Below are 26944 nucleotides of genomic sequence, written 5' to 3'. Positions count from 1 at the left end.
CACACTGTCAGGGACATCGGCTTTTAAATGCCACAGCTCCGTCGAGGAAAAGTGGCCCTGTGTTTTAAAACTCCACTGCTCTCTCTCGGCTGTTTCCTCAGCGAGGCTGTGCTCTCACCACACATTATCTCCTCAGGGATTACAGCACTCCGCGTTGGAGAGCCGTCCCTCTCATCTCACCTCTTCAGACTACTGTAATTCACCTGCTTTTCATACTGAGAGCTCCCCCACCACCCACAGTTATAAGTGTCAGTAAGGGCATAGCCTGGAGGAATAAAGACTATCAGGAGGAACTTCAGAGGACAAAAGAGCTGGACGCCTTCTGATGATTGTTGAGTAGCTGGATGGCATTTAAAATGCTAGAATTAAATATGTATGAGCCTCTGCTCCACTCTGGTAACTATAAAGTGCAGTATAACTGTGTTATATGGTCTGATGTTTAATGATAACTGCTGCAACACACTGTACTAAACAGAGTTCAGACTCGGTTAATACCCAATAATTTTACAATCAAATTACAGTGCCACTGAGGCCAAGCTGAAGGCTTTCTAATGTTAACAAGCAGCTGGACCAAATATTCATAGACATTTATCCCTCCACGTGGATATACACTCACCAACCTCTTCATTAGGTACACCTGTTCAACTGCTCGCTGATGCAAATATCTATCAGCCAATCACATGGCAGCATCTCAGTGCATTTAGCTACATAGACATGGTCAAGATGAAGTATTGATGTTCAAACTGGGCATCAGAATGGGAAAGAAACATGATATAAGTGACTTGCATGGTTGTTGGTGACTTACAGGCTGGTCTGAGTATTTCAGAAACTCCTGATCCTCTGGGATTTTCCCACACAATCATCTTTAGAGTTTAAAGAGAATAGTCTGACAAAAAGACAATATCAATTGATCAGCAATTCTCTGCATGAAAATGCCTTGTTGATGCCAGAGATCAGAGGAGACTGCTTTGATCTGATGCGAATAGTGACTCAAATAACCACTCATTGCAATCAAGGTGTGCAGAAGAGCATCTCTGAACGTGCAACACATTTAATCTTGAAGCAGATGAGCTACGGCAGCAGAAGATCATCCTGGGTGCCACTCCTGTCAGCCAAAAACTGGAAAATTAGTCCAGAATTTGCAAGAATTTACTAAAAGTGATCAGTTGAAGACTGGAAAAACAAAACAATCTCTGCTTCGCCGTTCAGATGGTATGGTCAGAATTTGGGTTAAGTGAATAAACGTGCAACCATTCTGCCTTGTATCAAAAGTGCCAACTAAGCATCATTTAAATGCTACAGCCTACCTCAGTATTGTTTCTTAGCTTGTTGATGCCTTTGTTCACATCTTCTGATGGCTGCTTCCAGCAGGATAAAATGCCATATCACAAACCTCAAAATATGTCAAAGTTGTATTCTAATTTTTGCCTCATAACTTTTGCACTGTCCACTTCCTGCTGTGACAAAACAAATTTCCCACGTGTGGGACTAATAAAGGTTATCTTATCTTATCTTATCTTATCTTAAGTGATTTCTTGAACATGAGGTCACTGAGTTCATCGTACTTAAATAACCTCCATAGTCACTAGATCTAAATCCAGTAGAGCACGTCGGGATGCGGTGAAACAGGAGATTCACATTATGGTTGTACAAGCGACAAATTCGCAGCAGTGTCAGTCTGGACCAAAGTCTGTGAGTAATGTTTGCAGGACCTTGTTGAATCTCTGCCACAAGGACTTAAACGAGCTCTGAAGCCAAAAGGGGTCCAACCCAGCACTAGCAAGGTGTACCTAATAAACTGACTGTATAATTATAAGCTTTAATTCTTAGCTCCCCAGCTGTATTGTGAAACGTGTCTATCACAGCACTACACAAGAATTAGTATTTATTTGTATGTCTTTGCACACCATCCTTTTTTTTGTTTCATTTTGTATCTGCAGGAGACAGCTAATGCATAAGTAATGGTGAAGAAGCCTTTTGATCAAATATTCTGGGTATATATGTTGTAGTATACTCACCACTCTAAGCACTTTACACTTTACATTGTCACAAACTGTGATGGATATATCAACTGTTGCTTTTGGCACTTAGTATCTTGTCCAGGATCACTTTGACATGAAGTACTGTAGCTTGAGATTGAAGCATTGACCTTCTTATTAGTGGGCAACCCCGACTACCACCTGAGTCACAGCTACCCCTCAGGGTTCCTATGTGAGACCATATTGGAGAAGACTGTTGACTGTTTCTGTATTCTCTTTAACAGAAGTGTAAAACGGTAAATCCTCAACTGACTTGTGGTGTGTTTGGAAGTACAGCTGTTGCTCATTGCATTTGTGTTTGAATCCTCTATCGTGTGTTGCAGTTTGGTTAAAACACCTGCCGAAGATATAGATTTAATAATATAAAAATCCAGTATTTTGAAGCATTCAAATGAGAAAAAATTACATTTAGACCATTATCTTGAGAGTGAATGCCACATTTGGGCTCTACAGTGTATTTAATTGTGTATCCAAATACTTGGCATCCTCAGTTACTAAATAAATATTCCAGGATTTCAGGGTTCAGTTTGTGAAGCATCGTCAGTGCTTTAAAATTTAAAATCCTGCTCTTTTCTAAACTGATACAAAATTTTCTTTAACTACAGGTAAATAGGCCAATATTGTTGTTGGCTCTAGCTACAAATTTCATTTGAAAAGAGCTGCTGTAAATGGAATGGTATTCCTCTTTGAAATTATCGGGAGGCGGATGAAGACCTTGTGTTGTTGAGATGAAGTGCACTGATGTTGACAGAGTAATCGAAACTAAAGCCTTGCTGTCAGAGTTCTGGGCCCAGATCGGACTGCTGCGTGAATCATAGTAATTGGCTCTTGTCTCAGTGGTGGAGAACAACATCCATTAACGGAGAGGCTTTGGATGGAGGCGGTGATAGTTTGGCTTTAGCTTACAGTTTGCAGCTTGAGAGGAAAACTATGAATATTTATGGGGCTGGTGATCATGAATCCGTGTGTATATCTGTGGGATGTGATTATGCTGTGCAGACCAAAGACAATCAGATACAGTAAAACAAACATTCATTTGTAGTCTGCCTTTACAAATGATTTCTCTATGTCATGTAGCTATAATAAATGACAGAGAAAGCTGCTTTAATTTGAACAAAAAAGTGCTTGCTTTCTTTTTTTTGTAGGTTTATTGGAGACTGTGAGAGAGGCTCCAATTAAAATAAGAGTAATTAATGTTAATTACCGCATAATGTTCAATATATTATGTTTTGATTTCAGGGAATCATCCATAAACTAAATATGAGAAACATGTAAAGGTTTCCTCTGACAACACTGAATCATCCCCATCAGCATCCAGCCTATAATGACTCACTCAGGACGCCATTCATCTCCGCAACACGACATGATTGCAACGTTCATTTATCCATTGAGCCAGAATTACACCATTTACTCATCCAACTGGACATTATTACGCTGTTCATTCATCTAATATGGAGCCATTACTGCTGAAAGACCCGTTTCTACCTGGGGAACATTAAACCAGCTCCTGAATGATTAGACTCCTCTCTGACACTCATGTTGTTATATTCACAGGCTCAACACTTTAGTTGTCATTAGCGCCTCTTTAAGACTTTAGAATGAAACAATCAAAAGCTGTCCGAATAAACTTCTTTTATCTTAAAAAAGCTGATCATTTGCAGAGACAACGCTTTTACCTCTCAGCATCAGAGCACTCCCACCCTGCTGTTTATAACATTTCATCAGGTTTTCACTCAGGCTAAGAGATGGAGACTAATCCATTTCCAGCTGTGTCGGGTATTGTGATATTCTCATTGTGCTTTTTGCTGTTGATCTCTACTCTTTGAACCACTCAGCTTTTTTTCAGTCAGATAAAAAGTTTGAATGCTTCCTTCTTCTTTTTTTTCTTGATTTTAAAGCTTAAAAAAAGACATTCCCGCGTCAACCTACTGTTGTGAACTACTTAACTGTGCAGCGAGGAACTGTAGCTGACATTAAGCCTGCAATTCAAAGATAACACATCCACTGCTCCTCTTTGCTTATTAGGGCTAAAACTGGCACTGAAGCCCAGTAACAGATTTCTTGAGCTAAGAGTGCTCTTACTCAGGATGCGTCATAGCTGTGTTCAACTATGCTTACTTCTCTCAGACTTTTAATTTTGTTTTGTTCAGTCTAGGAATATTTTGAGGAGGCTATATCTGTGTGGAGATGTTGAAACAAATGTAATTATAGACCCTCAAAAAGCACAGCAGTGCACATGCTGACATTTACATGTAAATGTCAAAATCTGAAGGACATTCATTATACTTTATGTTTTGATATTTCTCGACAGAGGTGTGTGACAGCGCACTGGTCTCCAATCTGCCGCCATCTTCCTTCCGAAGCTCTTCCCAGCTGTCCAGCAGCCACGCCCCGGGTTTCGCCAAACTCAACAAAAGAGAAGGTGAGGAACAGATTCTGCTACTTCCAAACAAAAGTACCTAACTAGTATTAAAATATATTTGATGATCTGAAACATGTAAGTGTGACAAATATGCAAAAAATTGATGCAAATAGTGTTTGTGCCTTTGGCATGGTTTGGGGAAAAAATAGGATTATGGATTAACTATTAGTTGGAATGGTGATACGTTCTTTTAATTTGGACCTGAATGTTTTTAACTGGGAAAAAAATGCAAGCTTGAACAACACAGCGTGTTAGTATGTGAGGCTTACAGTAAACAAGAAGGTGCCAGTCTGATCTTAGGGGAAAAAATCTACTTCTGTCATTTGTATCTGAGCAATCTGTAGGAGTACTCTGTCAACACGCTGCACGCTCTATATTAAATGCTAAATTGTTTTAGCATCAATTATAATAGAGCGTGACTCATTAAATCTGAATTTGACTTTCTACTCTGCTTGGTAGTAAAGAAATGAGCAGGCGTTGCAGTGACACTTCAGGCCGTGTATTAAAGACTGTAAGAGCTAATTTTTCATTGTTGCCCTTTGCTGGCATTTGATGTTCAAAAGCCACCCTGCTGTAATGGAACTGACATTTCGTGGTCTTTCATTAACTAGGAGACGCAAAGATGACAGAGACAAGATTTCAAAGACTTGTGAACATTTAAAACTCTTAAAACTAATATTAAAAGTAACCTGAGACCATTTTATATTACCCATAAAGAAGATTATACTTACTGCTGATTGATTAAAGGCACTGCATGTTAGGATGTGAAGCAGTTAGAAATAAAAGCTATATTACATAAGACTGTTGACTTGATTTATAATACTACATTAAGTCTCTGATCCAGACTACAGCATATACAGACCTGCACCTTCTCAGAAATATAACTACACACTACAATAACCAGACTTCACAGGAAGTGAAGCATTTAGTGTGCGCTGAGCACTTTACTCTGATAATCGACCAAGTTCTCTATCCATTCCTGTGTCTGACTTCCTGGTATCTTCATCTACTTGCTGGCACTTACACTTGCTAGCACCTACATAATACCAGCGTGCACAAGCAACCCACAAGCAAGTATCGGCCAGCGTTGTCATTATTTACAAGGATTCAGGATTCATGCAGAGAAGCGCAGCTTAATAGCTACCATTAACTAAAACAACACAAGTTTGTTTTTTGTTTTTTTCAGAGTGTAAATGCACTATCCATTGCATCTGTCTCATTTGATGGCGTTTACACAGTTATCATTAACATGAGCTGAGTTTGCAACTGGAATTGTTTCAGCTGTCTTATATGTTGCACAGTATACGATTGGGTTTTTATTTCCTCGAAATCCAAGTGAAATGTCTTGTTTCCATGTTTTGTAGTTATGTTAAACACTAGTAAAAAGAGAAAACAGAGAAGAGATAGAATGTGCCTCCAGGATTTTATATATTGAGTAATTTCTCACATAAATCCTCTCACTGCTGCCATCAATATCACAGACACTTTGTGCTGTATATTTATGCAGTATATACTGTATATATTAAAAAATCTCAGTGGTACACAGGCATAAATATTCATTTCTGTACTGTGGGAAAAAATCAAGGTTGGAAGACCAAGGCAACTGCAATATTTTTAGCCCAATCGGCCACCGATGATCTTATGCTGTGGTGAAGTGTCTATCGTGCATCTACCCACAGTTTCACTCCTCCTGGAATGATCGGATTTTGGTGAAAGTTTCAGACGGTCACCTGATGGATCTTCATCAAAAGTCTGCCCAAGGTCAAGGTCATGTTTGCTATTCTCTGTGAACTTTAGTTCTTATTAGTTTGTGTAGTACTGCTAACTAGAGCTGGGCGATAGAACGATAACGATATGTATCGCGATATAACTTTTACTCGATAGAGAAATTAAGCTATCGCGATAGACTTCGCCGCTCTTGTCCTCAAAAAAAAAAAAAAAAAGGTCAGCCAATCCAAATTAAGTAGCGCAGAGCCGAACCAATCACAGCCGCAGCGTCACGTCGCGTGACTTGTTACGTACAGCACAAGTGCCAAGCCGTGTGTTTGTTTGGGAAGCAGCCAGCGGGTAATGGAGCCAGCGCGTAATGGAGGAAATGAGTGTGCTGACTAGAAAAATCAACCGAGCGTGACCGAAGAGAAAACAGATGATGGTTCCAACGCCGGAGAGATTGTCGAACGGAAGAGCCATAGAAGTTCCGTAGTGTGAAGGTATTTCGGCTATTTCAAGTCTGACAAAAAACAGAGTAGCGTGCACTGTAAATTGTGCCGAAAGCAAGTCTGGAAATACAATAAACTGGTGCATGCGTCACACTGTGCGCCACGTTATTGTTTCGGGGGAAATGAATTTCTACAATACTGTTACTGTTAATTCTACTCTCTGCAGTGTTTAAATGCTTACATACACACACACAGTTACTGTCCCTCCACACATACGACTCGGTTCTGCTTCTGTGCCCCAGCTTTGTTTACTTTTTCCCACCGAGGCTTCTAGACTTCTGATTGGCCAACATTTCGGCACGGTTAGGAATCTAGCGCCACCTGCTGCTTTGGCATGTTCATAGCAGCGTTTTCCTTCATTTCTGCCTTTATGTGTGGACGGGATTATTTTTTAAAATGAAAACGGAAAATCTCCGTTTTCAAAAATACCCGTGTACCCGTGGACGTAGCCTCAGTCTCTGACTGGAAGCGCTAATTCGTCATTCGGCTTTTGTCAGACTAAAGTAACTGTTAAAACTGTTTGAAAAGCTAAGCTATACAACAAGGAGAGATTGAGAATTTCCTTTTAGTTCTCAGTTTATTTGATATTGACAAAAGTTAGTCAGTTTTGTCTGTTCTTCTGTAAAACAAACTAAGATTTATTTTTAGAATTAATATTTTGTTTCTAAGTGGAATTGACAATTTAGTCTGTTTCGTTTGTTCTATTTTGAAACTTAAACGCTTTAGCGGCTGCCTTTTGTGTAGTTTGCAATATTTGCCTTTATTTATCTGAAAAAGTCTCATGTTCCTTAAGTACATCTACCCTGTTGAACTTATTATGGGAAATAAATATTTAAATAAAAACAAGCTGCTGATTATTTCACATTTTACTTGTGAGCAACGGCACATTTAAATCTTACAAATATAGTTATTTGGTTTATATCGTGATAGATATCGTTATCGCCTGAAATGAAAAAAACATATCGTGATATGAAAAAATCTCATATCGCCCAGCTCTACTGCTAACCGATGACAAGAAAACTGGTCACTTTTCTTTTCTACTTCACGTTACAATAACTGATGTGCACCTGTGTTTCAGATGCACCTGATTTTGGGGTCATGTTGAAAATTTGTGGCACGAGTTGTTTGTTGTCATTTTGAATATATAGGTTAAAGATTAAGTCTGAAGAAAAATATGTATAGTTTTATTCCTCAAAATCAGTATTTTTCTTCAAACTCGTGTCCTTACCTTTATCAAGGTTCGGACAGGATCTCACTGAGCATGTGCAGAGTCAGGTTTCGGACTCAAGCTTGTTTACTGAAATTAGATTGAAATTTGTAGTCTTACAAAAATATGACAATTGTTAGAATTGCCCCCAGCCGACCCATACATTTTAAATTTGCCACAGAGGAGAGCATTATAGGACAAAATAACTTCCTCAGGCTTCCAGTTCATTAAATTTACATGAATATAAAAACATGATGTTGATGCTATACCCTAGGGCTGGGCGATATGACCCAAAATTCATATCTCGATATTTTTTAGCTGGATGGCGATATAAGATATATATCTCGATTTTTTTTTTTAAAGCCATAAGTTAAGAACAAAAAGAGAGTTCTTAGTCACACTGTGTCCCAGATGTCACACGGGCACTTTTATTTACATACAGCGTAGATGTATATGAAGAAATTACTCAAAAAAAATTATCAGCATTTATTAAATAATCATGGTCCATAAATAAAAGAAAATGTTGTTTTTGTGCATAACAAAAAGCTCACAATTGTGCAGTCAAAATGTAAACTAATAGACGCTGAGCATAATAACAAAGAGACAGATTTCACAGCTGCACCACGTCTCTGAACAAGTGCCATTTGTGGTCCTTATACACACACAGTACGTATCACTCCGCGAGGCTCCTCCCCGGTAGCCGTAATCCTCCGACATCAAGCGGTGCAGCTCCGTAGCTTAGCAAAGTCATATTAAAACTTTTGTTGACAGATTGCTGAGCGCTGTGTACCACATAAAATCGGTTCGCGGTCAGTAAGCACAACCAGAATTCATACATAAGGCGCACTGTCGAGTTTTGAGAAAATGAAAGGGTTTTAGGCCGTGCAGCCCCTCCTGGCTGCATGTCGTTAGCGCGGTTAGCTCGTTAGCGTGGTTAGCTCGCTAACACGTTGACGCCGTCCAGCCCCACGCACGGGGCCATCCGCGGTAACTCGCTAACGGAGATTTTCCGCTTTCATCTTGTCATTGCCTGCAGGTGAAGCTATGGGGGAGACGGAGTTGTGTTCAGTGAAGGAGAGGCGAGGCAGAGTAACGTTGCGTAGAGACAAAAGTGGACGAAAGAGAGGCAAACCTGCGGCTCCACAAGTATAATTATAACGTAACATAGACTGTATCGATATAAACGATATTGCCACATCTTATATCTCGTATGAAAATATATCGATATTTTTAAAAAAAAAACTCGATATATCGCCCAGCCCTACTATACCCCTGCACTAAAATAATCCAGGTACAGTCAAAAGACCCAGAATAAACTCTACATTCTTTAAGTAGTACAGTGTATCCACAGGGGTTGCCGTTAATGTGTGAAGGAAAGTCTGTAGAAACAGATCATTTAAACATGAAAGAACTCCTGGGCTATAATAGAGTACCAGCTGAGATCCCACAGCAACATCTGGTTCAATGTCCTAACAAATAATTTCAAGACAGCGGTAACCCTCATGCATTTATTTTTCCTAATCTTGCTCTAGTATGTTGCCAGTAGATAAGGAAGTTCTTGGTTCGGGATCCCAGGGAGCATTCCCAGCTGTTTGCCGAGGAAATCGATGAATAAATGAATGTCTCCGACTCATTTCCATCTCTGCTGCAAACTCTGCTTCCTCTGGTTGTTCTCTAAGGAGCCGCTTCACTCTCACTTCATTTATCCACTAAGTGAACACCGATTATCAGGCTTTAAATATGACCTACACGGCACACCATAACAAGAAATCTATAATGTTTCACTCATTCAAACTTTATTGTTATTGATGAGCAGTGAAGGTCATGAACATGTGTTATATGTGATGAGATTATTCACTTTAAATGGAATAACTATAGATTACAATTCCATTTTTCATGGTATACCAAGTACATTTATACACCAAAAAAATGTGAATACGAGCAGAGCAGCCTCAGAACAGAAGATTGTAGTGATTCTTTAATCATGGGAGGTCTGTGTTCGCTGATAGCAAACAAAAACAATTTTTTTGGCTTCCTTTAACCACTGAACCAGTTTTGAATTACAGCCTTTTGTTTGACAGAAACTGTGATCTTCAAAGATCAGTTATTTTCCCTGCCAGGGACAGTGGTGCTTTGAGCTAAAAACTGGCATATTAACATGTTCAAATACAAAATGTTAATATGTTGAAGCTTGGCGGAGGATTGTAAGTGTGCATGTTCAAGTAACTACAATGAAGTTGAAGTTGCTGTTATCATTTTTTGAGTGCAATTCTGTATTTTTTTATGAGACTAATTTGTACTAAATTATAAAGTAATAAATCCTCTATGTCTGTGTATAAACCTCAGTGTCGATCAAGTAGTTGATCTGTATTTCTGTATTTCTCCAGAAGGAAGAAAGTGGAAGTCATTATATGTAAAGGGTGAGAGAAAGTAAAACCAAACCAGCTGAGAACTTCGAGGTTCACCACTCACCTCAGTCTGGAAATATTGCACATTTATGTAAACTACAGCTTGATATTTTACTGACGCACGCAAGGAATGAATGGACTGTTTGTATATGGCTTTATACTATTCTTCACATATATGGAAGACCTAAGGAAGAATCTGATGATAATGAGGATGCTAATAGAGATCCAGAGGAACCACTCAAAGTACTTTATACCGCAAGCAAATTTGTACATAGAGCTCTTCTCCCAGCACAAGCAGAAAACAGATGTCTTACCCAGGACTGGAGGGTTTAAAGCAATAAGTGGATGACCCTCTCCGCCTCTTCAGCCACAGCAGCCATACAACAACAAGGCAGCAACACTGGGATTTGCAAATGAAAGACAAAAAAACAAAATCCCAAAGTCATTTATAAAGGAAACAAAAATATCCTTTTAAGCCAGACATTTTATGAAACAAAGCACCTTCCCTTTGCATTCACACATTCACCTGAGGGCCTGACAATGTACTTGGGACTTTAACCTGATGTAGCTGATCACATTGGAGGTCTGAAGGGGACACCAGAAGTGGATAAAAACCCCTTTATAGTCTATTGATTGGAGATGAATGGCCTATTAACAGAAACCTGGAGGATGAATGACTCAACTATTTCAGTTTCCCCACTGGTTACTGTTATCCTTCATTTATCTTTCCTTTCTCTGCCGCTCACTCTCTCCTTCTCTTCGTGATGTCCCATTTTTCTTTCCATATATCTTGCCCATCCCACCTCATCCTTTCGCTGAATTGCCCCTGTCCATCTTCTGCTTCATCTGCATTACATTTTATTTTCACTGGTAAGAAGTCATTTAGCCATCTCGGTCTTCTTGCCAAATGTTAATAGCAGTCTTCATGTTTAAACATTTTCTTTCTTCTGTAGGCGCCGCTGACAGTTATCAGTGACGCCACTGCAATTATGCTGAAATTGACTTGAAAAGAATTATTGTGCCACAGTAATCATTTTCCCAAAGGGTTGGATTTGAAGGCAGAATTAAACTTTAATTGGAATCTGTAAATTGGAACTATGTAAGAGCAGCCAACTAATCAGGTATTGATTTTCATATTCAGTTACGCTCTGCGGTTTCCAAAAAGTTGTTATTTCTAAAATAGTATTACTTAAGTATCTGTTTTTTTCCCTGCATGTAATTATATTTGCAGCAGTCCAAGCTCATGTTTCTAGTCTGAATAATTCATAAATTCCCCAAATTTACATGATGCTGGATCTTTTGAAAGTAATCTTCTTGTTTCCATAAATTGCAAAAACAGCAATATTATCACAAAGGTCAGAACAGATTCATTAATTAGTTAATTAGTTTGGACACCTGATATTTATCAAGTCAACTGCAAGTGTCGGAAACCCCACGAACACTTTGATTAGTTTGAAACTATTTCAGCAAATTCTGCAAATTGAGATTTTTACACTCTAAAATAAGATGTATTACTTTCTTCATGGGCTCTTTTTGTAGCATCTCATATGGATGAATCTTTCCTGCTTCTCCTGCAGAGAACCTGCAGTATTCCTCAGCCTGGTGCTGCTGTCAGTGCCGCATCGAGCTCATTGGCCTCCTGGTGGACTTTCTGTCCGACTGACATGTTATCAGGCTGCTGAAATTACCCTCCAGACATGGTATTCTCATGCAAATGACCAGTGCTCATTCTGGGTCGGGTGCTTGTATCAATCTGTTACATGTCTTTCCAGCTGCTTTTCTATCCCTTTAAGCTGCCTGTCTCTCTCTACCATTTCCTGTCTCACTTTTTTTAATTGTCTGTCTTTCAGTTCCTTTTATTTCTTCCTCTGGTCATTGCCTCTGTTCTGTTCCACTCAGTCTGCCTGCCTGTAGCTGCATGATCATGTATTAGCGCACAATTGAAGGTGAAATAGTAATTTGTTTATACTCATTCACCAACGTTGTACTTGTCAGCTTCCAATATTGTTGGATAATTAATATTAGACAAAGACTGCATTTGCCCTCGGGCAGCTAATTATGAAAAACACCTCATTTTCTCTCCATTCAGTGCTGAATTGTATGTCATGCGCTCCAGAATCCATCCATCTATCCACCCATTTTCTTAACTGCTTATCTAATTCAGGATTGTGGGGGTGTGGGACGTAACACAGAGAGACGGACAAGCAGTTGCACTCCCGTTCACTTCTACAGCTGTCACCAAGTGGCTTGTCTTGGACTGCAGGAGGTTCTTAGAGCATGACACTCACAGTGGTGCAGTGGTTACTACTGTCACCTCACAGCAAGCGGGTTCTGGGGTCAAATCCACCGCCTTCAGGCTTTCTGTGTGGAGTTGAGACACCAGACTGAAATGCCCTAAATGTTATCATTCAGTACCGAAGATTGGAAATTCAGGTGTAGGTTTCGTTTCTAAAATTCAAAGTGCCTTAAATCATTTCTTCTGGAATGGCCAGCAGATCCACTAGTTCCAAAGGTTCTGCATCTATAAGAGTCTGTGGGAAAATGGTAATGGTGATCTAAAATTTGACCCCTAAAGGCCATCATGATAAATCTGGGTGGGAATGAAGAAATGCACTTGGCTCTCCCAAATTTCCATCACTGAAGAGTCCTTGAGCTGCTCAGCAGCCCAAAGGTTAAACTGTTTTGGGAAGTTCCCAAGGGTGGACTTGCCAGTGTGGTAAGAGTATTCCTTGAAAAGACAACTGTCAGTAAAACTATCTGAAAAGTTGAAACAGGTGTAACGTTAATCACTGTTTATTTGACTTTTGGATAAACATCCAAAACAGATCTTGGCAAAATAACAATGTATGCAGCGCAGCGTGACTCTGCCCCGATTCGTCGGGCTACATTCATAATTTCATCCTCTGTTTGGCCATAAAGGCTGTGATATCACACTCCTGACCTCCATTAACCTTTAGCTCTTTTTGTAGGTGGTCAGATCAGGTATGCTGACAGACAGTGGGGGAGAAAGAATCCAAAACGATCTCTTTGATTTAAAGCGACAGCCGTGACACAAAGTGTTCAGACCATCCACCATCACTTCACCTCCATTGTATTAGCTGCAGTTACTGTGACAGGGTGGACACAGTAAATCTTTGTAACGCCTCTTAGCCTCTCAGTCATTTTGCTTTAATCTCTTTCTTCTTTTCTCCACAGTCTTATCTTTATGAGCAAAGGTCAGAGTGTCTGCTCTTTTCTGTTCTGCTGTCACTGGACACGTCTGTTAGTCAAGTTCTTAGCTCTGGCCTTTAAAGATCAGACTGGACCTGCCACCAGACCGGCACGGATTTCCTTTCACCGTTTAGTTTTTTTCCCATCAGTCTGCCGCCACATTGTTCTGCATTATTTTAAAATGATAAACAAAATAAATAGTTGTTCCAACTACTGTTTCCCATTTGAACTTCTTTACCTCGAAAACTGTCCCTACTGACAACCTGTACAGTTCAGGTTGTCAGTAGGGACAGTTTTCAAAATATTGAAAACCGCAGAACTTGCTGGAGAGTTTATATAACTTGTCTGGCCCGGGAGCATCTTTGAGTCCACTGGGAGGAACTTGTAAGCATTGCTAGGCAAACTGACGTCTGAAATACCCCGCTAAACCTGCTTCCACTTTGACCCAGCTCCGGCTCCCAAAAATTGGACAGAAACATTCAAATCTGTCATGTTTTTCGAAGGCTTATAATCTCTTTTGTGAAAATGAAGGTCTCAGGGAAAGACTATAAAAGCACAGGAGAAAATGCAAACTCCACAAAGAAAGGCCCTGCACAAATTATGCTCAAGAACCTCGTTTTGAAGGAACCAGTGAGTAACAGTGCTGCCTATGGTCTGCATTCATTCTCAGATGATGGCACAAACTGTCTGCAGAGCTGACAAGTGGAAGCAGCAAGCTAAATCTAATGGGCCAAACTGATAACATATGACTTCAAGCCACCTGATATCACCTGGAAATGAGACAGTCAGTGTGATCCGTTGTTCTTTTGTTGTTTTAGGCCATGGCAAGATGCAAGTATTTGTCTAGGATACTCGATGAGCCTTTAGCTGGAATTTGTGATGTGTTTTGTTATGCCAAAGCTTCTGTCACTGGTTCTTTCTGCTTTAATTCCTTTATTCATGATGCAGGTTGCTCTAAGCCATAATTGGCTAGGATACGGTGTTCGGTGACACAGCAGGTTTTTAAGGAAACATAATCACCAAATCTTACAAGTGGCCATCTGGAATGACACCGGTGTTCTGTAATCTGATCTTGATGGTCTAGATTTTGTCATAGGGTTGCAAGAGGAGGTCCTGCAGCTATTTAGCTTTGTGCATGATTTTGCCTTTTAGCCTGCCTGCACAGCAGCATTTTGAGAGAATAATTGGCTCCAAGCTGATAAAAGAAAATGAGAGATGGCTGCGAGCGTGTTTATGTTCTCTACGGCTTTCTGACACGCAGCATGGGCGTGTTAGCTTGTGAGCTCAGTGGGACTCTGGTCAGCAGCCTCCTTCTTCAGAATTCGTCCATCTGGTGTTTGAGCTCCACACACACACACACACACACACACACACACACACACACACACACACACACACACACACACACGAAATTGCCTCTCTTTTTCTGCTTCTAACACCTCTTTATTGTGCAGCAGCCCATTTAATCAACTCCAGTTTATCTGTCCAGGCAGACTTCTGTCAATAACTCCCACACTTCTGCATGCATTGTGAGCAGTGTGCATGTTTTCACTAATGTGTACACACACACACACACACACACACACACACACACACACACACACACAACTGGGGTTTACCACTTCGGAGGACATTATATTGACTTACATTGATTTCCAGGACCTCACTTTGGCTCAGTCTTAAAGGGGATCTGTTATGCTTTTCCATATTCTGTTCCAATGGTGTATTCTCATAATTACACATTATGAAAATTGATTATGTGCCCTGTTACTAAACCTTCACTTGTTCAGGACGGTTTCATGTCACACTATCAGTGTACTTTCTCTAATGCGAGGGTCGGGAATAAACTTCCTCCGAGGGGGGCTGGGTTCTCTCTTAGAGACAGGGTGAGGAGTTTGGTCATTTGGGAAGCACTTGGAGTACAGCTGATTCTCCTCAGCATTTAAAAGAGCCAGTTGAGGTGGTTCAGGTATCTGTCTCAGGATGCCTCCTAGGTGAGATAGTTTCAGGCATGTCTTAGAGAACAAGGCCCTGGAGCAGACCCAGGACACAATGAAGAGGTTATAGCTCTTGGCTGGTTGGGAATACTTCTGTGACTTCCCAGATGAGTTGAGGAGGTGGCTAGGGAGAGGGAGGTCATGGATTGTCTGACTGCTGTGCCTGCAATGGATGGATGGCAATGAACCTATACCTGGACCTATAACACTCATTTCCAGTTCAGTTTTTTTTTACTGGATTCTACTGGAGTAGCTGTGCATGATTCATAGTTCAGAATGATCTCTATTCATATTATTCTGGGCCTTGGTGCAGCCCACAGTTCATCCTGTGTGAAGCAAAGCATTTTAGCTCTCTTTCTTCTCCCTTAAGCCAACTTTCTGGACTGGCTATGTAATAAGCACATAGGTGGGGCTACCTATCAGCTCAAGCGCCTGCGTGACCTCCTCTTCTCCTTGACCTTATACAGAGCTGTAGGTAGAGAAAAATGTTTTGAAATGGAGCATTTTGAGCAGTTTAACCTCTAAGCTTTTGGCTCATATGGACTGTTAGATTTACTGACCTCATTATTGGAAATTTAAATATGAACATTCACCACTGCAACAGGATATCTTTGCAGAATGAACTCCATTTAATCAAATAAGGAATATATTAAATTTAAAAGGATGAAGTGATCAGGTTTAGTGTCGCTGTCTTAAGCAGATCTTTTACGGATCTACAGTTTACACACAGACATTATCTGGAGATGGTTTTTTCATTGCTTTGAAATATTTAATGCTTTTAACGTAGGGTCTTTACCTTGAGGCAAGCCCCTTGAGGCAACTGTTGTTGTGTTTGGCACTATATAAATAAAATTGAATTGAATTGAATTCTGCATCTTTTAATCTTACATGTGACCTATAAATATGCTTCTGTTCCAAAACTGTTCCAAAACTTTAAGGCCCTGTGCATCGTGACAAATTCAACTTTTTAAGTTCCTAAAGAGAGTTCTTAAAGTACGATTTATATTTGAGTATAGCTTCTGAATGGTTCTAATGATGCATACTGTGGTTCAATCAATTTTCATTATTCGGGTTTCATAACTGAAAAGTGGGATTTTTGGCTCACAATGAAAGGTCAAGCAATGCAATTCATTCTTTTCTCCTCACCAGAACTTATTTCATCTCATCCAATCTACATGGACATCTAATACATCACTTATCTATAAATGGTGTCTTTTTTTTATATTCACATCTGTCTGCAGGAGCTGGAGGCTGGTCTCCTCTCATCTCAGACAAGTATCAGTGGTTGGAGGTCGACTTAGGCGAGCGCACCAAGATCACAGCTGTTGCCACACAAGGCCGTTATGGCAGCTCGGATTGGCTGACGTCCTACCTGCTGATGTTCAGTGACACGGGACACAACTGGAAGCAGTACAGACAGGAGGACAGCATAGGGGTGAGTAGGGTTTGGCGATCTTCTCCATAGTTCTATTGTCCCCCTGTGATATAAGTGTCCCCCCCGCCCCCTTCCATCCACGAGCAGGGAAGGTAGCTGAACAGGTAGTTGTTAAGGCAGCTGTCCAGCTTCCATAAAACATACAGTGCTGTGTGGGAAATAGAAAAACGCCACCGGCGCTACTGCTATGAGACAGATGGAGAGAAAGACCGAGGATTGTTTTTACACTTCCAGCATGATAAGAAACACGTTGGCTACACCAGCAGGAGAACATCATTTAGATATAATTGTGAATCGTTTAGTCTGACATAATTAGTGCCTGTAAGTGGGCTTTTTCAGTCTGTTTTTGTATATGTGGAACATAGCTCATCTGTCTCTATTCTTCACCATGACCTCACCACACACAGCAGTCTTTTACCAACAAACACACAAAATAAAGAAGTTTCATAGACCAGAGTGACAACAGACTAAAATACCCTCTTCCTATTTTTGTGATGCTGACTGGTGAATATAGCTGCTCTCCTGCCAACAATCCTTTTCCCCAGGTTTCTCCTGTTTCCAGGAAAAATTCACAATGACTGTTGACTCCCTGAGCCTGGTTCTGCCAGAGGTTTCTTCCTGTCAAAAGGGAGTTTTTCCTTCCCACTGTTGCCAAAGTGCTTGCTCACAGGGGTCCTGATTTTTGGGGTTTTCTCTGTTTTTTCTGTATTGATGTAAGGTCTCTACCTTACAACATAAAGGACATTGCGGCGCTATTGAAAATCAAATTGAATTCAATGCTGTAATCCATAATCCATGCATCCATAAATTTTGTTAGTTTGTCTTTTACCCCAGTGCCAAATTGACAAAGAAGCACAGTCTACATACACAGTCCACACACTACACAATTTCAACTCACATTTCACTGCAACCTGGAAACAACAATCCTATTTCAGGACTTTGTAAGCAGCTAATCACTGCATCCGCATTAAAGTCAGATGCTGAATAAATGAGCTTGCTGTCTTTGCTGATTCTGTTGCCTCACTACCTGCAGTACAGACACAATAAGTGTTACACAATAAAATAAGTGAACCAAAAGAGAACTTTTTGGATGTGTGTGGCATTGAGTTGTTCAGTTTCCCCAACAATCACTCTTTCCAGCCACATTAAATGAGTCAAAAACTTAATAAGTCTAAGCTCCTACCCTGTATTGCACTGTGGTGTTTCCCCCCAGGGATCACTAAACAGGATGCATTTATTGTAAGTCATATGAAGTGATGTGTTGTCTTGTTGTGGCTTGATCTGTCCTGTACAGATAAACTCAGCCATTATGCATTTATCCTTTCATTTCTGATGTATGAGCCCAGGTTGGAATCTGCTGAGTCTGCAGACCTTCTGACACCACTGTTAGCTGCAGATCATGAGGAGAGAGGCAGTCAAATGGGGCAGTCAAAAATAGATAGATAGATGATAGATGGATAGATTTAAATAACAGTTCTTCTTGCTCTTGCTGTTCAAAGCACTTTATGTTTTGTTGCTTGTTGAAGCGCTTTGAAAAGTCAGAAAGACTAAAATAAATTATATATAAATACCACTCTACTTACATTGTACCCTTTAATATGATTCAAACTAAATGCAAATAAGATCCGACATTTAAGACTTATAGACATACCCCTTCTATCAGAAAATACAGATTTGTCTTATAAAGGCTAACCCCAGCTGTACACGATGAACCTTTGATTTTTAATCTCAAATCAAACATGTGATTATTGCATTTTAAGTGCAAGAAGGTTAAGGCCATTGTTTGTTTTTAAAGACAAAAAGCAGTGATTAAACACATTATTCTGCTCTTATCTGTCCAAAACAGCTTCACCTACAGCTAGTCATCTAAGAGAACAGAAAAGGGCATGTGTCACTCACAGACTCCGATGAACCCTTGGCCATTCGATCTTAAAAAAAGATGTAATGATCTAACAAATTAAGTCCATCCACAATGTCTGCTGATGTTGCATCATACACTTGATCGCTTGACACTTTTTGCTGTTGATTAGTGGAAGATGTGTGTGACCCAGGAGTATAGATGAGACTGAATGGAAAGAGCGTGTGTTTTAAAAAACAAAAACATTCTGTGCTCCTCATTAATTCATTTTTTATATACATTTCATTTTTAGGCCACGTGATAAAAAAGCCCTCACTCTTACACACTCAGTTAGGTGTTTCACTAAAGTACATCCTAAAGACAGAACCAGAGTACACAGACAGATAACAAATGTAAAGGAAAACCAGAACCACTTAAGTCCAGTAAGTCTTTCTACCATAGGAGGATTTTGCTCACGGGGCTTATTTCCACTTGTCTCCGTAAGGATCAGTGCAAATTAACCAAAAATGATCACGTTTGTGCTGCGATGAATGACTGTGTACTCATCACAGTACTGTTTGCACTGGGTGAAATAGACATGAAAGGATCAGTGAAGCTGTTCTGGAAATCCTGTGCAGGCCCAAAGCCTTAATCAGACACCTTCTGTAGAATTCTTCTGTAATTTGTTACCTTCCTGTGGATCATTTTATTACTTTTCCCCCACTGATCACAACTAACAACATGGCAGAAACATGGCAAAACATAGGCATGAAGTGATAAAGCCTCAGCTGGTCTCTGTAGGGCTGATTAATGAAAAAAATCAACAAGATGGGTCACAGACGCAGCGAGGCATCGCCTCCCGCCTCTTCGTAGACACAGCACTTCCCTTTGGCGTTTTCTCATTGCACAAGTGTCATGTTGGACTCTGTTGTATTTGTCCCACTGCAGTGGCGATACATGGTTTAGTATAATGGCACTAGAATACTAAGTAGTTTTGGTGTTGAAAGCAAACACAGTGATGAATCCTGTCAGCTCAGTGAGCCACTTCAAAATATGTACCTGCATGCTCCCTGTGACTTGGACACTAGCTCAAACAACAAACCTGCAAATTTTCCACTGTGTACATGGACACTGATCCAGGAAGAAAGCGCATTTGTTACAGAGCTGCAGAGAGGAGCTTTGATTAGAAGTCGAGCTGAGTTTTAATCCAACTAATCTCAGAACTGTGGATCTTTTCTGAGAAAGCAGAGGAAACTGCTCCTAACAGTTTAAAAACATCTTGATCTGAGGTGCTACACAAGTTCTCTACAAACCCAGTCACATTTCAAAGGATTTCGGAAATTTGTGAATTTGTCAGCCAGGCATAAAGACTCTTCCAGAAGAGAAAGTTAATGGCAGAGTTCCTGGATCATTTGCAACTTTTGCTTTAGTGGGCAGAAGACCAGGGAAGGGAATTTGTTGTTTTCCTCTTCCTCTCTGAGGATGACATCTTTTTTCTCTCTCTCTCTTTTTCCTCAGAAGCCCGTGGGTGCTTGGAAATACTGCAATCCATCTTTTCTTTATTGTCTCATTCCTCTTTATCTGTTTGCTTTCTCTTGCCTGGAGGGCTGAAGATGAGGAAACAAGTCCTGCTCTTTTCACTTTTCCCTGTTTCTCAAATTCCCTTTATTACTTTATTTTGTTTTCTTATTTGCTGTCTTTACTGCTTGTCGCCCTCCTTCTTCTCGCCAGGTGATTCTCTTCCCCCTCTGTCATTTTCCACTGATACTCATCACTCTGGTGCATCCTTCCTGCTGTTTGCCTCAATGCTTTGAGCAAATGAAACACTCAGCCTCTCATTTTTTTGGACTGCAGCTTTCACTCAACTCCATACGAACAGAAACATTACTCTTACACTCCTAAACAATTCTGTATCGGATTTTTCTCAGCAGAACAGCACTGGCCCTGAATTCCAGCACTTTAAAGTAATGTAGTAATGCCTTCTCCTCCTCTCTGATGAGGTCTCTGTCTTGAGTCAAGGTTGCAGGTCTGGTTCACAAATTTTTCATCTTTGAGTCAGAATATTTATGCTCACATCCTGTCTGCAAACAACATGCTGTTATTTTAACAATCATCTATTGTTCTTTTAGTCTCTTCAAAGGAACATGTAGTATCAAAAACCTCCTAACATTAATGGAACATTCCTGTTAAGAAAAACCTGGTGCAATTGGATCACATGATACAAATAATACAATTTATTCCAAACTTCGCTGATGTTGCAGATTAACTGCTTTAGTCTTTTCTTTTCTTTTTTACCTTATAATAGCTTTCCACTTAAAATTTCAGCTGTTTTCAGCTTCTTAAACATAAGAATGCTTTAAGAGCTGAGTATATGTTTTCTTTTAAGAGAGCATCAGTATCATGTTATATGTGAGGATTTTCAGATGTTTCAAAAGACCAAGAGTTTAAAGTTTTCATCCTCTAAAGAACAAAGTGAACTAAATCATACATAAAAGTCTCAAAAATGAATTCTCAGATTTCACATTGAATGTTTTTTTTTCCTTTCAGTCAAACATAGAGTCTCTTTTCATCATATGATGTGATCCAATTCACTTTATTTTGATTACAGAGGAATTAATAAGTTAATTAAGTGTCTAAGTTTTATTCAGTATTGGGAGAGCGAGTTAACCTGCGTGTCAACTTCAAGGGAGGCATGTAATTAGGGTAGATAGCCAGATGGAGGAGATGGAAAGAAATCCATCAGGCATTATGCCCAGAGTCTGAGAGAGACCGACAAACCAATTCGCTGCTAACACTCCACATTTTATGGAAGGATTTTAGCATAAAGTAGGTTAATGAATATAATTTCCTCAAAGGAAAAGTTTCCAAATCTGAAAAGATACAAACTGCTGTTAAACTTCCCCCTCACCTCTGCTTCCTGCCTCATCTGCCCATCAGAAACAGCTTTTTCTATACAGCATGGTGTGTCTCCAATTCCTAATGGAAATGTGCTGTGTCCTTAACATGGTCATTATATAAGCTGCCAGTGTGATCAGCTTTATTTTATACATTTAAGTACAACACAGATGGCATATCTCTGCCTTTCATTTTACCCAATTAAAAGCGCTGTGTGGCTACATAGGTGGTAAGCCAAGTGAGAACTAGATAAAACAGCCTAGATTGGATGACCTTGAGATTAAATCAAATAAAAAAGCTACAAATAATCATAAATTTGTGTTTTTAGAAATACAGAAAAAGCGCTGACCCTCCATCTCAGAAGCTGAATCACTACTATTGATCGTCCTGCTTTTACAGCCCATTGATTAAAGATTGAAATAGTCCACAGTCAGACACAAAACTCTTATTTGTTTCAACAAAAAGGTGGAATAGCGTTGTGATTAAAGGAGTATCAGAGCAAGGAAAGAATATTGTGAATATTGCATCAGTAATTGCACTACATGTGGATGTATTTGACCCTGTACACAGTAAATGTCCCCTTTTAATGATGCTAATGGGACGGTTGATCTTGTTGAGGGACAGCTGCTAAATGATTTTCAGTTATTTCGGTGCTTCCTTAACACTTACCGATTTATCGTCAATTAAAAATGTTACTTTACTGCTTTTATATTTTTGCTTTCGATGCTTTGGTGAATGTGGGAAAATTTTGACATGATAAACATTACAGCTTGCTACATATATCATATCATATCTTACTCTTTAATATCAAGATGATTGCAGTCATAGGCTACTCTTGTGGCTTAGTCCCTGGGGGAGATTTTCCAATATGTCAGGACTTTAGGTGGAGCCACAAGACACCCAATCAAAGACCTCCTCTTCCCCCAGCCATTCATTCTTCAACAATGCAAAAAAAAATTAACAGAAAGCAAACAACAAAAAGATACGCCGACAGTAGTCTTGGTTGATATATTATTATATTATTGGGAATGTGGATTATACAGTGTGAATTATATGCCCTCAAAGCTTCCTCAAACACGATTGGTCAAGAAAGCTCGGACTGCAAGCACATTACAATCCATTTTCTTCCGCTTATCCGGGGCAGCAGCCCAAGCAGAGAAGCCCAGACCTCCCTCTCCCCAGCCACCACCTCATCTGGCTCCTTTCGATGTGGAGGAGCAGCGGCTCTACTCTGAGCCCCTCCCGAATCGCCGAACTTCTCACCCTATCTCTAAGGGAGAGGCCAGCCACCCTTCGGAAGAAGCCCATTTCCGCCGCTTGTATTCAGGATCTCGTTCTTTCGGTCACTACCCACAGCTTGTGATCTTAGGTGAGGGTAGGGGCGTAGATCGACTGGTAAATTGAGAGCTTCGCTTTTACACTCAGCTCTCTCTTCACCACAACAGATCGGTACAGCGTCGGGCAGCCTTGGCGGAGCCCATCACCCACCAGGAACGAGTCCGACTTATTGCCGGCTATGCAGGCCAAGCTCTTGCAACTGCTGTATAAGGACAGAATGGCCCATAGCAATGGGCCAGACACCCCATACTCCAGGAGCACCCCCTACAGGACCCCCCGAGGGACATGGTCGAATACCTTCTCAAAGTCCACAAAACACATGTAGACTGGTTGGGCAACCTACAAACAGGAAACCAAAAAACTTGAATTTCCAGTGCAAATATTTATATATGTAAATATTTACATGTCATTTTTTTTCTCTGCTTGTATGTTTTTAGTCATTTCCAGGTAACAGCAATGCAGACAATGTGGTTCAATACAAGCTGCAGCAACCAGCGATTGCACGTTTTCTCCGCCTCATTCCTCTGGACTGGAATCCCAGCGGACGGATCGGACTGCGACTGGAAACCTACGGATGTCCTTACAGTAAGTTCTGTCTTCTTTATCCCGACTGGATCACCTGAATTTTATTCAGTCTTTTCTTGAGAAATGTATACATTTCATGATTTTGTTATTGGGCTGCTTTTCTTTCACTGAAAGCCTTTTGTTAAGAGTTAAGAGCTGCTTTTATACATGCTGGCCCCAGCAGCCGTAGCATCAGTACAATGAACTAAACAAATACGACATTGGTTTTGCACATAAGCATTGCTGTCAGATTTATTCACATTCAGTTACATAACATATGTGAGTTGTTGTTTTTTTTCCATATAAAATATGAATCCTCTTGACTCAGCATGACTTTAAACACATTAGACTATATTTTCAATGAATGGAACTCCTCTTCATCCTGGTCTTTATTCCCTTTACAGCTAAAGTGTACAGTCAGACGTACAGGCTTTGCTCATTTTCTTAAACGAGCAGGTGTTTGTAGTCTTTTGTCTTCTCAGCGTTCATTTGCTGCTCTGCCCTGATTTCTGTGCTCTAATCAAAACACGACATACTCATGAATATCAAAAGCAACTCCATATATTTACATATACATGCTAGAATATACTTAGCAAACAATAACTATTCATGTGCAAACACAGTTTCCTGGGATTTCCTCCACAGCCGTCTCTGTGTATTATTTCAAGTTTCCGCCTATATTTCGCCGGCTGTACTCTGAGTGGAATATTAAAATAGAAGTATAAAAATAAAAGGACATCAGCTCGTTTGCTTTGAATATACTAAAAAAGAAAAAGCAATTTCACAAATACGACTTGGTTTCAAAAGATGTCTTTTGAAAGTGTTCTACTTTTTCCATTTATTTCTAATTCATACTGAATGTCACTCTTAGAAGAAGACACATAGTCTTCTTTTCTTATAAGACTCTTTGTTCTTCTAATAAAAACAACCCGGCAGTGTGAAACTGTACCAACAGTGTCCTCAGGTTTTCTTTAGTTTGTTCTTGGTGATCGCCACTTTTACGTGACATCTGTATTGTCTTTATAGTCTTACATCTTGTACTTGCATCTTCATCACATGTAATCTGCCAAGTATAAAGATGATTTATGCTAAAACCATTGTATATATCCTTATTTAACTGTATTTACTGTTGTCTGCGTGAGAAGAAGATGGATTTGGAGAAACATTAAAACATGGATTTTGATGAATAGCCTATAGTCGTTTGGAAATATTCAAAAGTTACTTACGGATATATTTGTGTGCTATATTTATCAGCTGGTGTCACAGTTGTCAGAGAAGATTCCTGGTGTTCCTGCAGAAAACTAATGCAGCATTCACGGCAGAATCCTCCCCGGAAAAACAAATGTAATACATCGCAGGGAGCTGCGATATAGCTGCTGGTGACAAACGGTTTGCCACAGTGTGAGAAATGCACTGAATGTAAATGCTCGGTGGATATTAGTCTTTTTTAAGGAAACACAAAATAATGTGTTTTGTAGTTAACATTATAAGAATGGATGGAGAACATTTTCCCTGGCCTACATGAGAGTTTAAACTTCTTAAAATCCATGCAAACCTGAACAAAAAAAAAACCTATTCATGATTAAAAAGTTAATTAGTGGAATTAGCCACACACCAGAGCTTTTTGGTTTCTGGAAGTGCTGGAAGTGTGATGATCTGTATTATTTGCTAATAGTGTAAAACACTGTAAGAAGGCAGAATAATGGAGTATAAATGAGGAGTATTTTCACTACATCTTCAGCAAAAGAGCATTTTTCTGTGAAAGGAAGATTTCTTTTTGCACTAGCGTCAAAAGTCTGTAAATGACAGTAGGTGGTTAAGCTGGTCCTGAAAGATACCAGCATCTGCTGGATGGATTTAAAGTTTATACAGTGAGTCATGGAGTAAAGATTATTTTCTTGGCACCACGAGGATGACTTTTGGAGTTAAATTATTACCACCCATGGGATAGTTTGTCTTAAATGTAGACACAGACAATTGTGCTGTCTGCAGCTTGCAATACAGAGGTATCAAATGTTTAAGTTATTAAAGCGCAAGTTAATCTTAAGTGTGCAGGAGCACTATAAAAATACCTCCAGATCTATAGAACAACAAGTCCAGTTTGATTTTAGGAAGGCTAAACATCGATTATGATTCAGATCTCTGACTCAAATGACATTAAGAATTGGACAACCAGTCCCTTGACGTCCTCTATTCTTAACAACCTGTAACCCAATGCTTCCTACAGAAGCAAACAGTGGGAAATACAAACATTCTTCCCCATCTTCTCTGCAGTATTCCTGAAACCATCCCATGGGCCAGACTAGTCCATTTTGTAGGCCTTCTTGCTGATAACCACATGTCTTTGAAGTATGATATTCATACCAGTCTAAATTGCTCTCTGCTAATTAACTGATGCTAGAAAGCAACAGCATAGCTACAGGGACTTGTCTCCTCTATTTATGTATTTTTTATTAATTTCTTCCCATTGTCATATGTGTGTGTTTCTATGATTATATTTACTGCAATCAATCAAATATATGTGTGTAAAACTATGTCCAGCTAATTACTGCACTCACTATGTCCAGTGCTATTTCAGTACGCAGGTAGTGAGTCAAAAATAATCAACAATATGTTCTGGGGATAATTACAGGGATATGGCTGATTGTAATTACATAATACGTAATATTGTAGAACAAAATGTAATCTGGGACTTAATTAGAATGGCTTGATAGTCCACAGAGTCGACTTCAAGTAATGTTTTTTAGCTTTCAGTCGCAGAGGATGACTCAGTGCTTCTGAGCCCAAGCCTACTGCTCTGCAATCAGCAGGAAATACACTGTACAATGCAATAAGAGCATTACTGCAAGCAAAGTGGTTGGCTGATTGTAAGCCTTAGGAAGCCAAAGAGTTGCCAAGTCCATTAAGAAACATTCAGTCGGAGAAATTAGTTGTACAATTGAAAAGGCTTTTGATGCTGTACTCAGCCGCAGCTCTCTTTAAACAGTTCAGTATTTGCAGTTCATTCTTTACCACCTACACCGTTTTCCTCACATGACCTCAGCCCAAATCCCCAGCGAGCAGCACGCAGTAACTGAGAGCCTTCTTGATGAAAAGTGTTAAGCAGAATACAGATTCAGTCCTTGCTGCAAGGTTTTCCCTCGCTGTTTAACAAATTGTCTGCTACAACCACAGAATTACAGGTACAAGTAGATGAGTAACAAGTGTGAGTAACTGTGAGTTTATGCAGGGTAGCATAAGCATTATTTAAGAACCTTGAATTAGAATATTACATGGTATTAATAGCAATTCTGACACCCAGTTATTAGTCAGAGCTTTGAACAATCTGATGCTGTAGGAAAATTGCACAAACACAAGGACTGTTGTCTGTTTC

At 39.9% G+C, this 26944-nt stretch overlaps 1 protein-coding gene across 2 annotated transcripts in view; it reads left to right on the top strand.

Moving 5' to 3' along the window:
* Positions 1 to 26944, top strand: part of LOC309693827 (contactin-associated protein-like 4) — a 139816-nt gene that overhangs the window by 32347 nt on the left and 80525 nt on the right. For both annotated transcript variants that reach the window (XR_014272738.1, XM_082513397.1), the window contains exons 3-5: positions 4351 to 4461; positions 16744 to 16937; positions 23445 to 23592. Coding sequence is in view for 1 of the 2 variants with exons in the window: in XM_082513397.1 (XP_082369523.1) it covers positions 4351 to 4461; positions 16744 to 16937; positions 23445 to 23592 (453 nt within the window). In the remaining variant the exon portion in view is untranslated. The remainder of the gene's footprint in view (positions 1 to 4350; positions 4462 to 16743; positions 16938 to 23444; positions 23593 to 26944) is intronic.

The sequence above is a fragment of the Aulonocara stuartgranti genome, assembly GCF_965226115.1.
Source record: "Aulonocara stuartgranti genome assembly, chromosome: 18".
Lineage (NCBI taxonomy): Eukaryota > Metazoa > Chordata > Actinopteri > Cichliformes > Cichlidae > Aulonocara > Aulonocara stuartgranti.
Note: the sequence above shows the minus strand (reverse complement) of the source record. Positions and strands in the feature narration are given on the sequence as shown.